This window comes from Maniola jurtina, chromosome 14 (genome assembly GCF_905333055.1).
Source record: "Maniola jurtina chromosome 14, ilManJurt1.1, whole genome shotgun sequence".
Classification (NCBI taxonomy): domain Eukaryota; kingdom Metazoa; phylum Arthropoda; class Insecta; order Lepidoptera; family Nymphalidae; genus Maniola; species Maniola jurtina.
The window spans coordinates 4,393,407-4,406,239 of record NC_060042.1 but is presented as its reverse complement, the minus strand read 5'-3'; the positions used below and the strand labels follow the sequence as shown (position 1 = coordinate 4,406,239).

At 37.1% G+C, this 12,833-nt stretch overlaps 1 protein-coding gene across 2 annotated transcripts; it reads left to right on the top strand.

The window, feature by feature from the left end:
* Positions 1 to 268: 268 nt before the first annotated feature.
* LOC123872010 (H(+)/Cl(-) exchange transporter 7) lies at positions 269 to 11,888 on the top strand. 2 transcript variants are annotated; one of them, XM_045916116.1, is made up of 16 exons: positions 269 to 389; positions 539 to 691; positions 1,073 to 1,177; positions 1,781 to 1,979; positions 2,906 to 3,015; positions 3,736 to 3,879; positions 4,047 to 4,224; positions 4,782 to 4,931; positions 5,452 to 5,593; positions 6,385 to 6,523; positions 7,209 to 7,472; positions 8,053 to 8,229; positions 8,788 to 8,997; positions 9,251 to 9,421; positions 9,866 to 10,027; positions 10,142 to 11,888. In XM_045916116.1, the coding sequence occupies exons 2-16, from the start codon at positions 560 to 562 to the stop codon at positions 10,241 to 10,243; spliced, it is 2,385 nt and encodes a 794-aa protein (XP_045772072.1). In that variant the 5' UTR covers positions 269 to 389; positions 539 to 559; the 3' UTR covers positions 10,244 to 11,888. The 2 variants fall into 2 exon arrangements, with proteins under 2 accessions (XP_045772072.1, XP_045772071.1); XM_045916115.1 differs by having other exon boundaries at positions 269 to 691.
* The last annotated feature ends 945 nt before the right edge of the window (positions 11,889 to 12,833 follow it).

Sequence of the window (12,833 nt, the reverse complement as noted above, 5' to 3'; positions counted from 1 at the left end):
TTTTATCAAATGAGATGGAAGATTTCTTATTAAACTATATAAAAGTTCAATTTATCCCCTTCGAGACAGGCACTTTATTAATTTCATAAATGATCTGAAAATCCAATACATAATAATATGTTGTAAAATCCAATAAATCGTTTTGAAATCGATTTTCATTATCGACATCGAATACATGATATTTTTGTGTCATATACGCACATCTCTAATTTTGACATTCATCTATTTATGGCTGTGTCTATGATTCGATTTGTCATTGCCATTTTTGACAGTTGATGAATTATTATCGTTCATTCATGAAATTTTCTTTTTGTGTTTTCAATGTTTTTGTACTAATTGGAGGACTTTTATTTTTATATGTAAAAAGCAGTTTAATATAAAGTATATTTGTAAGTAATAATTTGAAATGTAAGCCCAATAATTTTCAGTTACAGTATAATATCCAAAACAATGTTTTTTACTTTTCTGTTAAATATGAACTTAGCTAGACTTTTGTGATTCGCCTTTATGATAAACATTGTTTAAATTTCTCGTGAAGTGTATCAAAACAGCTGCAAATATGAGTAATAGTTCTACACAAATAATGGAAGAGACTGTGAATGACTCGACATCTGATACAGTTCAGCTAGTAAGCAATGACGATCCCAGCACATCAAACTATACACAGTTGAACCATGCAAGTGATATTCAGGTAAAGTTTTAATATTTAGAGTTTACTGAACAACAAAATGTCCGCTAGGAACTGTTGATTAGAATAGAATAGATGAAACTTCAATGCAAATCCTCTGTAACTGTCCAGTTGGTTGGCTTCCAAGGTGGGTCCTAACCTGGGAAAGTAACAATTAAATTATTATGTAATATAGCAAATTTAAAGTCTTGTGTATTACAATAAAAGGAAGATTGTAGTTTGTTATGCAGTAGCTACACAAACTATGACTGTCTTACTAAGTTATTTAAATACATTTTATTTAAGTACTTAGCAACAAAGTTTCAATAAATGTATGTACTAAGTTTTTCTGAATCTCCTGTAACTATTGAAAAAAATAATTGCTTGTTGATACTGTGTTTTTAGGAAACAGTTGAAGATGACCTACAAGGAAGTCATGGTGTTAGACGAAGACAACCAGTACAGAAAATTGAACCTGGTTCCATGAACACCCTTTCTGCCAAATATGAGGTTAGAATGTTTTGAGAGAATATACATATCTTTAAATGAAATAGAATCACAATTTTTGTATGATGTTATTTTTTATCCGACTGCCGCGAAATCAGAGGGAGGAAAGATTTTAAAGATTTTTGTTTCACAAATCATTGGTAGCACTTCATAAGATGCATTAAAGATCTATGGTTGAAATCTTTAGAGCGCACTTTGACTTTGCTTTTTTTTTTCTCTCGTCTGGCTTTATAAAGATTAGCCAATGTCAAGTTTGTAGTTATTTGTAACAAGTTAGTTAAACTATGCAAGTATGGACCCTGTCTGTCTTGAAACTTTTTCTTGACTTTGCTTAGACTTAATGTTTCAGTTAGAACGAGACAGATTTATGCCAGCAGTATAACGCTGTCTTGTTTTAACAGTGTCTTAAGTCTGAGCAAAGTCAAAGTGCGCTCTATAGATCTCAGCCTATGATTGATAAATGTTGCAAATAGTTTTACACTTTAGAGAATGGAAAATTACTATTCTTTCCTTTTTTTTTCTGATTAGTTGACTAGTTTATCTATTAATATTTTGATAATGTAAGTCACAACTAGATTTTTTTAAAATAAATGATATTTTTTACAGAGTTTAGATTATGACACATGTGAAAACCATTTACTATTGGATGAAGAAAGGAAAAGAGGCTATGCTTTTATTGTATGGAAGGATATGGCAAGATGGTTTATCGTTCTAGTAATAGGAGTCATAACAGCACTTATAGCTTTCACAATAGACATATGCATAGAGGAATTTTCGAAAATCAAATATAAACAGCTAAAGAAATGTATCCTTTTTAAATCATTTTATACAATATCTTTTACTATCATTTTAAATTTTATAGCCTAGTGTTCAAATTGAAACCATACACTTCTATATATTTACTATGTAGGTACACTGCCTCCATACTGAATAGTTGCATTGCAATGAGATCTAGTCTTCTCCCATCTCTGCATATAAAACAATACTGACTGACAGACAATGCACAGCCTAAGCTGGTGGACCTGAAGATTTCAATTTTGGAGAAAATATTACTTAATTCCCTAGGATAGGTTTTCAAAAGTTCCAACAGGATTCTTATAAGAACGTCAATCTAAGCTGAAGAAGTTGCAGGAATAAGATATGCTAGTTAAAGAGGCTTAATTCAGTGCACCATGTCTCTGCTGTTCGTTTCACATGACTTTGGACAACAGTGGGGGAGATATGTCTGCATATGGGTATTGTAATATGATAACTGCATACTAGTACTTCTCTTAGCTACAGACCCCGAAATCAATGGTTGATTGAATGAAACAATGCGCGGCCGTATAGACGCCCCTCTATACCACCAAATAAATCACAGCACAGATACAAAGTCAGGGGTCTTCAAACTATACAAAAAGCTATGAATAGTCCATGTAATGCTCAAAGTATACTCAGCGGTTGTGGTAGAATGACAGCACGATCGCAATCACCTCTGATTGGTTGATGCTCGCTCATTATTGGCTACAAGGCATTGTTGTAACAATAACACCATAAATTCAGCCAATCACAACAATTGCGATTCATGATTGGTGCAGGTTTTCCGGAATCGACCTATTGATTGATCAATTTGTACTGTGACTTATGAGTTATGACACAGTAATGTGTTTGCAACTTTATGTAACTATGCCAAACCTCCCTCAATATCATATCAGGAACTATGAGTAATAATTTACTTGACCTTTAATTCAGCTGTGGATAGATATGTGGTGTTGGACAAATTATACATACCATACCTACTGTGGGTGTTATCTAATATCTGTATAGTCTTCATTGGATCTATGTTAGTGGCATATGTTGAGGTATGTATTACTGGGAAATATAAGTTGTTTAAATAAAAAATGCCTTAGGTCTAGCACATATAGACGGGAGTGGAGTAGAGATGAGTATTTATGATAACAACTTAAATTGGACTTTATGTGTATTGATATATGGTTGAAATTGGTATAATGTAAACAAAACACAGAGAAGACTCGAAAGAGACGCCGGTTTATATAAAAGTAAATAAAGGTTTGTTTGAGTTATTATCAAGAAATAACCCATTCCACTCTACCAGTATAAATGGAGTTTAATATGTAGTTAGTTTCACAGTTACACATCATGAAAGAGTTTCATGTACAAGTCTTTGAGAGACAGATTGAAAAGTATATAAACTGTAGAATATGCCTTCATTTCATTGAGTGGATTGGTTGATATTCAAATGTTAGATGCTTTTCACGATTCAAAAGTACTTGTAAAAGTCTAATTGAATAAAAATATTTTGAATTTGAAAAACAATCAAACTAAGTTTGTATGGAGAGTGCTCCAAATGCAAATCGATAAATTCTTAATTTGAATTCCACCAGCATCCAGCAGCATGTGCAACAATTCTTTGTATAAAAACGCGCTCATTTCTTACGTGAACATGCGTGATCACTATCCAATGGCTTAATATAATTGCTCAGCTTGATAAATATTTTTCACTTACTTAATCAAGTAACTATATTCTTTCCTTAAATAATCACGTGATGCAATATTTTTAGCCAGTAGCAGCCGGTAGTGGTATTCCCCAAGTAAAATGTTACTTGAACGGAGTCAAAGTACCGAGGGTTGTGAGGATCAAAACACTGTTTGTGAAAGCTGTTGGCGTGATCTCTGCTGTTGTCGGGGGGTTAGCTGGTGGGAAGGTAAGATTTCAAGATGTCAGAGTTTTCCTAATCCATACCTAATAATATAAATGCGAAAGTGTGTCTGTCTGTCTGTTACCTTTTCACGGCCCAACAGTTTAACCGATTCTGGCGAAATTTGTATATACAATATAAAGTGTTGATATTATAACTTTGTCACGTTGTAGGAAGGTCCCATGATACACAGCGGCGCTGTGGTCGCGGCGGGCATATCGCAGGGCAAGAGCACCACTTTCAACAAGGACTTCAAGATCTTCCAGTACTTTCGCGAAGATCACGAGAAACGGGACTTCGTGTCGGGAGGCGCGGCCGCTGGCGTGTCAGCAGCTTTTGGTGCACCTATTGGTAATTTTTTTTCAGTTCGTAAAAGAATATTAGCCATGCTAATCATGACTAATGCACCCCTTTCCCCTCCAATAAAGCTTGTGCCAGGAGCGGGTACGACAATAGTGCAACGGGTGGGGTTTGAACCACCAACACGCAGAAACAGCCGAACGGATTTGGATGAAATTTGGAATGGAGATAGATTATACCCCGGATTAACACATAGGCTACTTTTTATCCCGGTAAATCTAAGCGTCCCTGCAGGATTTTGAAAAACGTAAATCCACGCGGACGAAGTCGCGGGCATCAGCTAGTATGCGGGCATCACTAAGGTGGTGTCAGTTGGTGTGATTAACATTATTACTATTATGGTTGGACATGTAATATTTGAAAAGACAGCATTTTCGATGAAAGGCTTTCTGTCGACTTGATTTCTTCCGACATCTTCATATTTCAAAAAAAATATCACAAAACAACACAATAATAATTAATAATAGGTACGTGACCCTTCCTTTCACTCTATCTTTTAATGAAAACTGCCTTAAAACCCTTTGATTGTGAGCACACTTTTTTTATAGGTGGAGTACTATTTTCCTTGGAGGAAGGCACGAGTTTCTGGAACCAAGGCCTCACTTGGCGGACGTTCTTTGGGACAGTAGTTTGCACTTTCACACTCAACTTCGCGCTATCTGCGTACCACGGCCACCCGGGGGAATTGAGTTATCCAGGTAAACGTTAACCACATTTTCCAGATGGAAACATACTAGGTGTTACCTGCGACTTCATCCACGTGGATTAAGGTGGAAAATCCCGTGGGATCTGTTTGATTTTCCGGGATAAAAACTAATCTATATCACTCTCCCGGTCTTTAGCTATACCCATGCAATAAATCACGTCGATCCGTTGCTCCGTTGCTTCGTAATTGAAACGATTGTTTTTGAAGATAGAATAGAATAGAATAGATTTTTATTCAAATAGACTTTTACAAGTTCTTTTGAATCGTCAAATAATTTACCACTGGTTCGGAATGCCGTTCCTACCGGGAAGAACCAGCAAGAAACTCTGCGGTTGCTCATTTCAATTCTTCAATTTACAATAATATTCCATACTAATAATGGTTGGTAATGATTTCGCTTCATATCTGAGATTTCAAGAGGGGAAGGCGGTGGTGGGATGTGAACCCCTAAACCCACCTTATGGCCATGGGCCACTAAAAGTGCTTGAATAACGGTAAATATGTCTTTGTAGGTTTATTGAATCTCGGCAAGATGGAACCCTTTCCATTCCAGTTCTATGAGCTACCTGTGTTTATGCTGTTTGGGATGATTGGAGGTCTTATGGGCGCTCTATGGAATTATATCAACTACAAATTGTCCGTATTTCGTATAAGGTAAGTAGTTTCGTAATTTAGTAGTTCGATTTTCACGTTTTTATTCGTTACGAGGTGACGTCCGCGATCACATCCGCGTGGATATAGGTTTATAAATCCCGCGAGAGCTCCGATTTTAGGGGATAAAAACCGGCCAAGTGCGAGTCAGACTTGCGCACTGAGGGTTCCGTATTCGGGTATTTTTCCAACATTTTGCACGATAAATCAAAAACTATTATGTATAAAAATAAACAAAAATCTGTTTTAGAATGTATAGGTAAAGCCCTTTGATATGATACCCCACTTGCTATAGTTATCTTACTTTGAAAATTGAAACATATTTTAATTATTTTTTTAATGATGTGACCACAAATTCGCGGTTTTTAGATTTATTCCTGTACTTGTGCTATAAGACCTACCTATCTGCCAAATTTCATGATTGTAGGTCAATGGGAAGTGCTCTTTAGGTTTCTTGACAGACACGACGGACGGACGGACGGACAGACAGATAGACAGACAACAAAGTGATCCTATAAGGGTTCCGTTTTCCCTTTTGAGGTACGGAACCCTAAATAGCAGTCTTATGTCCGTCTCTCGAATTAAAAAATCGATTCTTTAATTCGATTGTTTCTTTTTGCAACAATCGCACAACGCAGCTTTGGGTAAAACGACACCTACGAGCATGCTTCAAAACATAGCGGCCGTTACCAGTGTATAAAAGCCGTTGTTGTCAGGTACATAAGAACGCCGTTGTTGTCAGGTACATAAGAACGCCGTTGTTGTCAGGTACATAAGAACGCCGTTGTTGTCAGGTACATAAGAACGCCGTGGCTGCGTGTGGTGGAGGCGTGCCTGGTTGCAGCCGTGACCGCTACTTGCGGCTTTCTTATGATGTTTGTGTTGGACGACTGTCGGCCGCTCGGGGAAGACCCGACGAAAGTGCCGTTGCAGGTAAATAAGTTAGGGCTTCAAGTGGAGAATTTCATTTTTAGACATGTTTTTTTATCTTTATTAGTCCTATCTACTTAAGAGTTATAACTATAAGTGTACGGCCTAATTGTGACAATTCGTAGGGTAGGGCGTGTTAAGGGCTTTGATTTTTACGTCTACTCTACTGGGTAATATTATCATTATATTATCAGGTGTTTCAGTAACTATGCTCAGCATCACACTAATATTATAAAGGCGAAAGTTTGTATGTGTGTGTGTGTGTGTGTGTGTGTGTGTGTGTGTGTGTATGTTTGTTACTCCTTCACGCTAAAACTACTGGACGGATTGGGCTGAAATTTAGAATGGAAATAGATTATACCCTGGATTAGCACATAGGCTACTTTTTATCCCGGAAAATCAAAGAGTTCCCACGGGATTTTTAAAAAACTACATCCACGCGAACGAAGTCGCGGGCATCAGCTAGTATTATTATAAAACTTAAACTTGTTAGGTGTAATCGATCAAATCGATTTGTTTGGTAAAATGATCAAACTGAATTGTTATTTTAACATCTGCCGGGATTTAGGATTTGATCAAATACCGGTTTTTATTATTTCCCTGTTATTTTCCGAGATACACATTATATTATATCGTTAAACCACGAAATAACTAAAATCATCAATTTATAAAATTATATCACCCACAGCTATTCTGCGCTGACGGCGAATACAACACAATGGCGGCGATCTGGTTCCAAACACCTGAAGCGTCGGTACGCTCGTTCCTACACGACCCCATGGGGTCTTACAAACCCTTGTCGCTACTGGTGTTTGTGGTCTGCTACTTCCTCCTGTCCACGTGGACCTTCGGCCTGGCGGTGTCCAGTGGACTGTTCATACCTAACCTGCTCACCGGCGCCGCTTGGGGAAGGTCGCTGGCTATATTGATCCAGTATATGCTGCCATATAATGTAAGTCTAAATACCATACTCTTTATCGCCAGTTTACTTTTTCGTTCTGTCCACGTGGGCATTTGGCCTGGCGGTGTCCAGTGGACTGTTCAGAATTTATATTTTAAGAATGTTTATAATTTGGAAAATATCCATATTATCTCAAACCCATCGCACGATGGCTATACTGTGGCACTACAACCCTTTGTGACTCCTGGCCTCTACGATCTTCATTCTTTTTAACTCCCGACCCAAAAAGAGGGGTGTTATAAGTTTGACGTGTGTATCTGTCTGAGGCATTGTAGCTCCTAAACTTATGAACCGATTTTAATTTGGTTTCTTTTGTTTGAAAGGTGGCTTAATCAAAAGTGTTCTTAGCTATAATCCAAATAGGTTCAGCCGTTTGAAAGTTATCAGCTCTTTTCTAGTCACTGTAACCTTCACTTGTCGGGGGTGTTATAAGTTTTTAATTTACACTTGTTTGTCTACTCTAGAAGATACCTATACCCTTCCTCTACTTTGTACCTTGTTGTCTACTTTCTCAGTTTTGTTATTTATTTGCCCACCCTTGTAGGAATATGATTTGTAAGTGTTTGTGCAGAGTATAAACCCAGCGAAGTACGCGTTAGTCGGCGCTGCGGCTCAACTGGGTGGCGTGGTGCGCATGACGATATCCCTGACCGTCATCATCATTGAGACTACGGGGCAGATCTCCAACGCTCTCCCCATCATCATTACCCTGGTGATTGCAAAATGGACCGGAGACTTCTTCAATGAGGTAAGTTTACTTTTGTGTTTTGTTGCACAGAGTATAAATTCAGCGAAGTCATGCTAATAAAAGCTTGATCCACAAAAAGTCGCTTAGCGAGCTGTTAGGAGTTTCTCTGAAACAGCTACGTTTTTCGTTTAGCCTAGCAAATCACAAATCTCACACAAATAAAAACTCATGAGCCAAAGACACTAAATGACATACGGTGCTTTCGCAATATTTTTTAATGCCCTTAAAATAAAGCTAAGACTTAGGTTGAAATCTATAGAGCGCACTTTGATTTTGCTTAGACTTAAGTTGCAGTTAAAACGAGACAGATTTATGCCAGCGGTATAACGCTGTCTCGTTTTAACAGTGCCTCAAGTCTGAGCAAAGACAAAGTGCACTCTGTAGATCTTAGCCTTAAATTGAGTATGAATGATAAGGCTGATAATTTATGGAAGAGCTGTGTCTTCTAACACAGAACTAGTTCTTCTAATTCAAAAAGAAGGCCCTAACCTCCTAGAGATGTATGTAAAGATAAGTTACTGAAAATAAACAATTTTGATTTTGGGTATTGGTCGTCAGGGTATATACGACATTCACATCCAACTGGCCGGCGTGCCCCTACTGCCGTGGGAGCCGCCGCCGCTAGCGCACAACATCTACGCGTCAGAGGTGATGTCGCATCCCGTGTTCACCCTGCGCACGGTTGAGAACGTTGGCCATATTGTGGAGATTCTACGCGTGGTGTCCTACAATGGATTTCCAGTTGTCGATCCACCATTGGCTGATGATGTAAGTATTTTAATTATTTTATTTTTATTTATTTGTTCATAATCAACAATCTTTATCTAGGTTTAGTATAAAGCCACAAAAGATTACTTAAAATTTAAATTATAAAATATATTATATATCAACAAAATAGACTTAATATATCTCGTAACTCGTATTTGTGAGATAGATGTATGACGGCCATTCGAATCGCATTGTCACAAATTGAAAAAACGAATCAAATACTTTATTATTAAGTAGGTACTTAATTTTCAAGGTTGAAGTGACCACGTATAAGCGGCTACGAGGAATGATATTACGATCCCAGTTGATAGTGCTGCTACAAAACAAGATATACAACGAGAACGCCAACACAACGTGGTCGAACTTCAATGTGGACATGAACATGTTCAGGAAGGAATATCCCAGATACCCTTCCATAGGAGAGGTAATAGTTACATCTATCATCTACTAATCTTATAGCAAAAAAGAAGATAGTACTGATGATTACTGATAAGATACCAAAAAAACTACGAAAAAAAAACGCTTTTTTTAAAGTTCACAATATATTGCAAATAAAACGTCTGACTGACGCTAGAGGTCAACGAATGTTCCATAAGTAGGTCACTCGAAGTCAATGCCGCATCGTAGGTCGAGTTTGTAGGTCGAGTTTTGCACATGGGTGCAATGCGGGTTTGAATAATGATAAATCACTAAAATTACAAGATTCTCTTATCTTGTAGTTTTAGTGAATTAGCATTATTTATGTTATGTATTTATAATCGTGAACTGTGACACTAGCATATCAGTGACCTTGAAACTTTTACCTATCCTAAAATCGCCCAACGCGCCTATAGAAGTTTTCACTTCAATAACCAACTTACATTTGCAGTTGGAAATCTCAGACTGGGAAAAGACGTGCACGATAGATCTGCGACCGTTCATAAACCCGTCGCCTTACACTCTGCCGCACCGCGCGTCGCTGCCGAGGCTGTTCCGCTTGTTCCGCGCGCTCGGCCTGCGACACCTGCCCATCGTCAATGACCACAACGAGGTAAGGTCTCCTTTAAGGTTAAGGTACTTTCACGCAAGTGCCAACAACAGCTGTACAAAGTTTTGACACAAACGTTAATAATTTATATATACTTCAATTATTTCTTTTGAATAGGTTGTTGGGATGGTGACTCGCAAGGACATTGCAAGATACAGAGTTTGGAGACATAGAGGCCATATGGGTATGGAGGAACTACTCCTATCTAGTGAAATTTAGAATAATTTAAATTGTCTTGAAAACATGACTCTTGACTGGACCGTTATCTTGTCGCATTCACAGACATCAACAGGTGGTTCTGTAGATGAAGGACCAAGATGGCTAACTAATCATCTAATGGAATTTGTTAAGGAATTGCAGTCTATACAAGGAAATACAAGCTTAATTTACTAAAATCCGCCAAAACAGACAAATCTGTATGGTACGACGTGCAGCATGCGATACAAATCGCCCGCCCTTCCACTACTAAATAAGCAAGAAAAGCAAGTAATACACCACTAAAACAAACACAATACAAATCTTCTAGAACACACACAATGTATGTTTCACTCCAACACTGGAGCATCCTCAACAGATAAAATCCTACATTTCCTGATGCTCTGATGTCGGATTATAGCAAGCTATATAAGCTTATAGTTCCTTATATATCATGGAATTCCGTATAGAAACATCAACATTAGAAATCTCAGTGCTTGGATTTATAACCAGTCAGATGAATAACAAATTAATAGGGCTATCTTGTCCACCTTCCAATTTTCTATATTGACATTTATCTGTGTGACAAGACAAGGGTTTATGGGCCTAGCATTTAATCACCAAGAAATATTTCACATCTGTCTTTGTATATTTATATTTGTTTTTCAGTTTTGGCTTATTAAAATCTATGAAATTGGATGCACAGGTGCGCTTAATATTTATGTGGTGGTTGTGCTAGGTCTTTTGATATTATTATAAGTGATATTTTTTTATTTAATGTATATAATTAAAGAAGTTCCTTTATAAAATGTACATAATTTGATATTTTACTTTTTATTGATTAGCTTAAAATGTTTATCAAGTAAGCAATTAAGTAACTACATCTCTAAAAGAAATTAAAAATTAAACCAAAGTTATTGTATTTGTTTAAACATTTATTAAAGTATATTTACAATAATAAAGATAATCTATCAAAATGTTTTATAAAAATAAAGATAAGTATTAATTCGTTTTTGTTTTATTAAGAATTAAATCCATTTTACTGTTTATTATTTATGTACATTTTAAGGCTAAACAAGCAAATTTCATATTTGCCAGTCTATTAATGGGTTTGTGCTTAGTATGTAAACCATAATGTAAACAGATCCTTCAATGAATTGATAATAATATTATGTGTAAACCTTGTAGGCTTGCAGTGGTCAATGTTCTGTTTAGTTGTTTACAAATAACTCCCATCCAATACCTGCCCATAAGTTTATGAACAGAATTACGGGGAGGATCACCAAGATGATCAGAATGTAATTTACGAATTCATCCATGAGAATATTATTTCCTTTAAGCTTGAAGTAAGTGATTTTCGTTAGACTTCGTTGTTTCAAGGTATCCACCATGTAGGACACCTTGTTCAAAAGCTGACTAGCCTAGACCAATGTGCTGTTAAAATAATAAAATTGTTTATTAGAGTCCCTACTTGAATTATGACATAATTATTTGATCTATGCCCTTTGCAGAGAAATGATAATTTTCAATTTCAGGCTTGAAACTTGAAACTATTTTCCACTAATAAGAAAAATTACCAATTTTTGCAAACAATCGGCAATCCGAATTCCGTATCACAAATAAGCAAATAACACCGAAGTAAAGTCCAAATCCGTCAATCAGCAGCAAGCACCGACCAGAAACAAAAGGCAGCAAGAAATAAAACTTACAATTCTATCTCTATTCTCTATGTACAATTCAAACTCACTGTCAAAATTTGACATTGCAGTTTTTTTTTTGTATGTCTTTCCAGTTTTGGATTCTAGCCCTTTGGAGCCTTCATCACTTGGACATTCAATCACATCTTATGGCGGCGCCAAAGCTTGCAGAAACGACAAGCACTAGCAAGTGTGTGGATGGGTATTAGCGTATGCTTGGGAGTGCTTGTCACTCGGTCCGATTGGCTTCAAGCCAAACCAATACCAATACCATTCAAACACTGTGAATTGTCGTGTTTGCCGACGCTTTTTGTTGTTTGTCGCAAGCATGTAGAGGTGCCATATGATCAGATTACAGATGATAACCAACGACAAGTCCAAGAAACAACAAAATAATTATGATGCCGTCATACGTTTGCAGCAAAATAATTTTACCACAACTCACAAGCATCGGCAAACTCCACTTGAGTAATTTTAATAGACTGTGTTTGATCATGATTGGATCGCTTGCCGTTAGATTTCGTTTCGATCGATGCTTGCTGTATGTGGTTTGCCGCAAGTGTCTGGCAGCACTATAAAAACTTATGCTACACTAGACGCTTGCAACCGCAAACGATATTAAAATTCTGTACCTATTCTGCCACACAAACTATCGGATCGTAAAATATTTGAAATATTATTGGTAGGTATCTCCAAGAATTTTTTAAACTTCTTGGGGTATTCCCCGTTATAAAAACATTATAAAACAATGTTGCCAACTTAGACCTTGTATGTACTTCAAGCTTGTGGCAAACAACAGCTCAAGCATCGGCAAACATGACAGATGGCTTAGCTGCCAATCGGAACGCTCTCCAAAGCGTTGGCACGAATACGCAAGACCCATTTACACGCTTGCTGTTTTGTTTCCTTTTTCACAA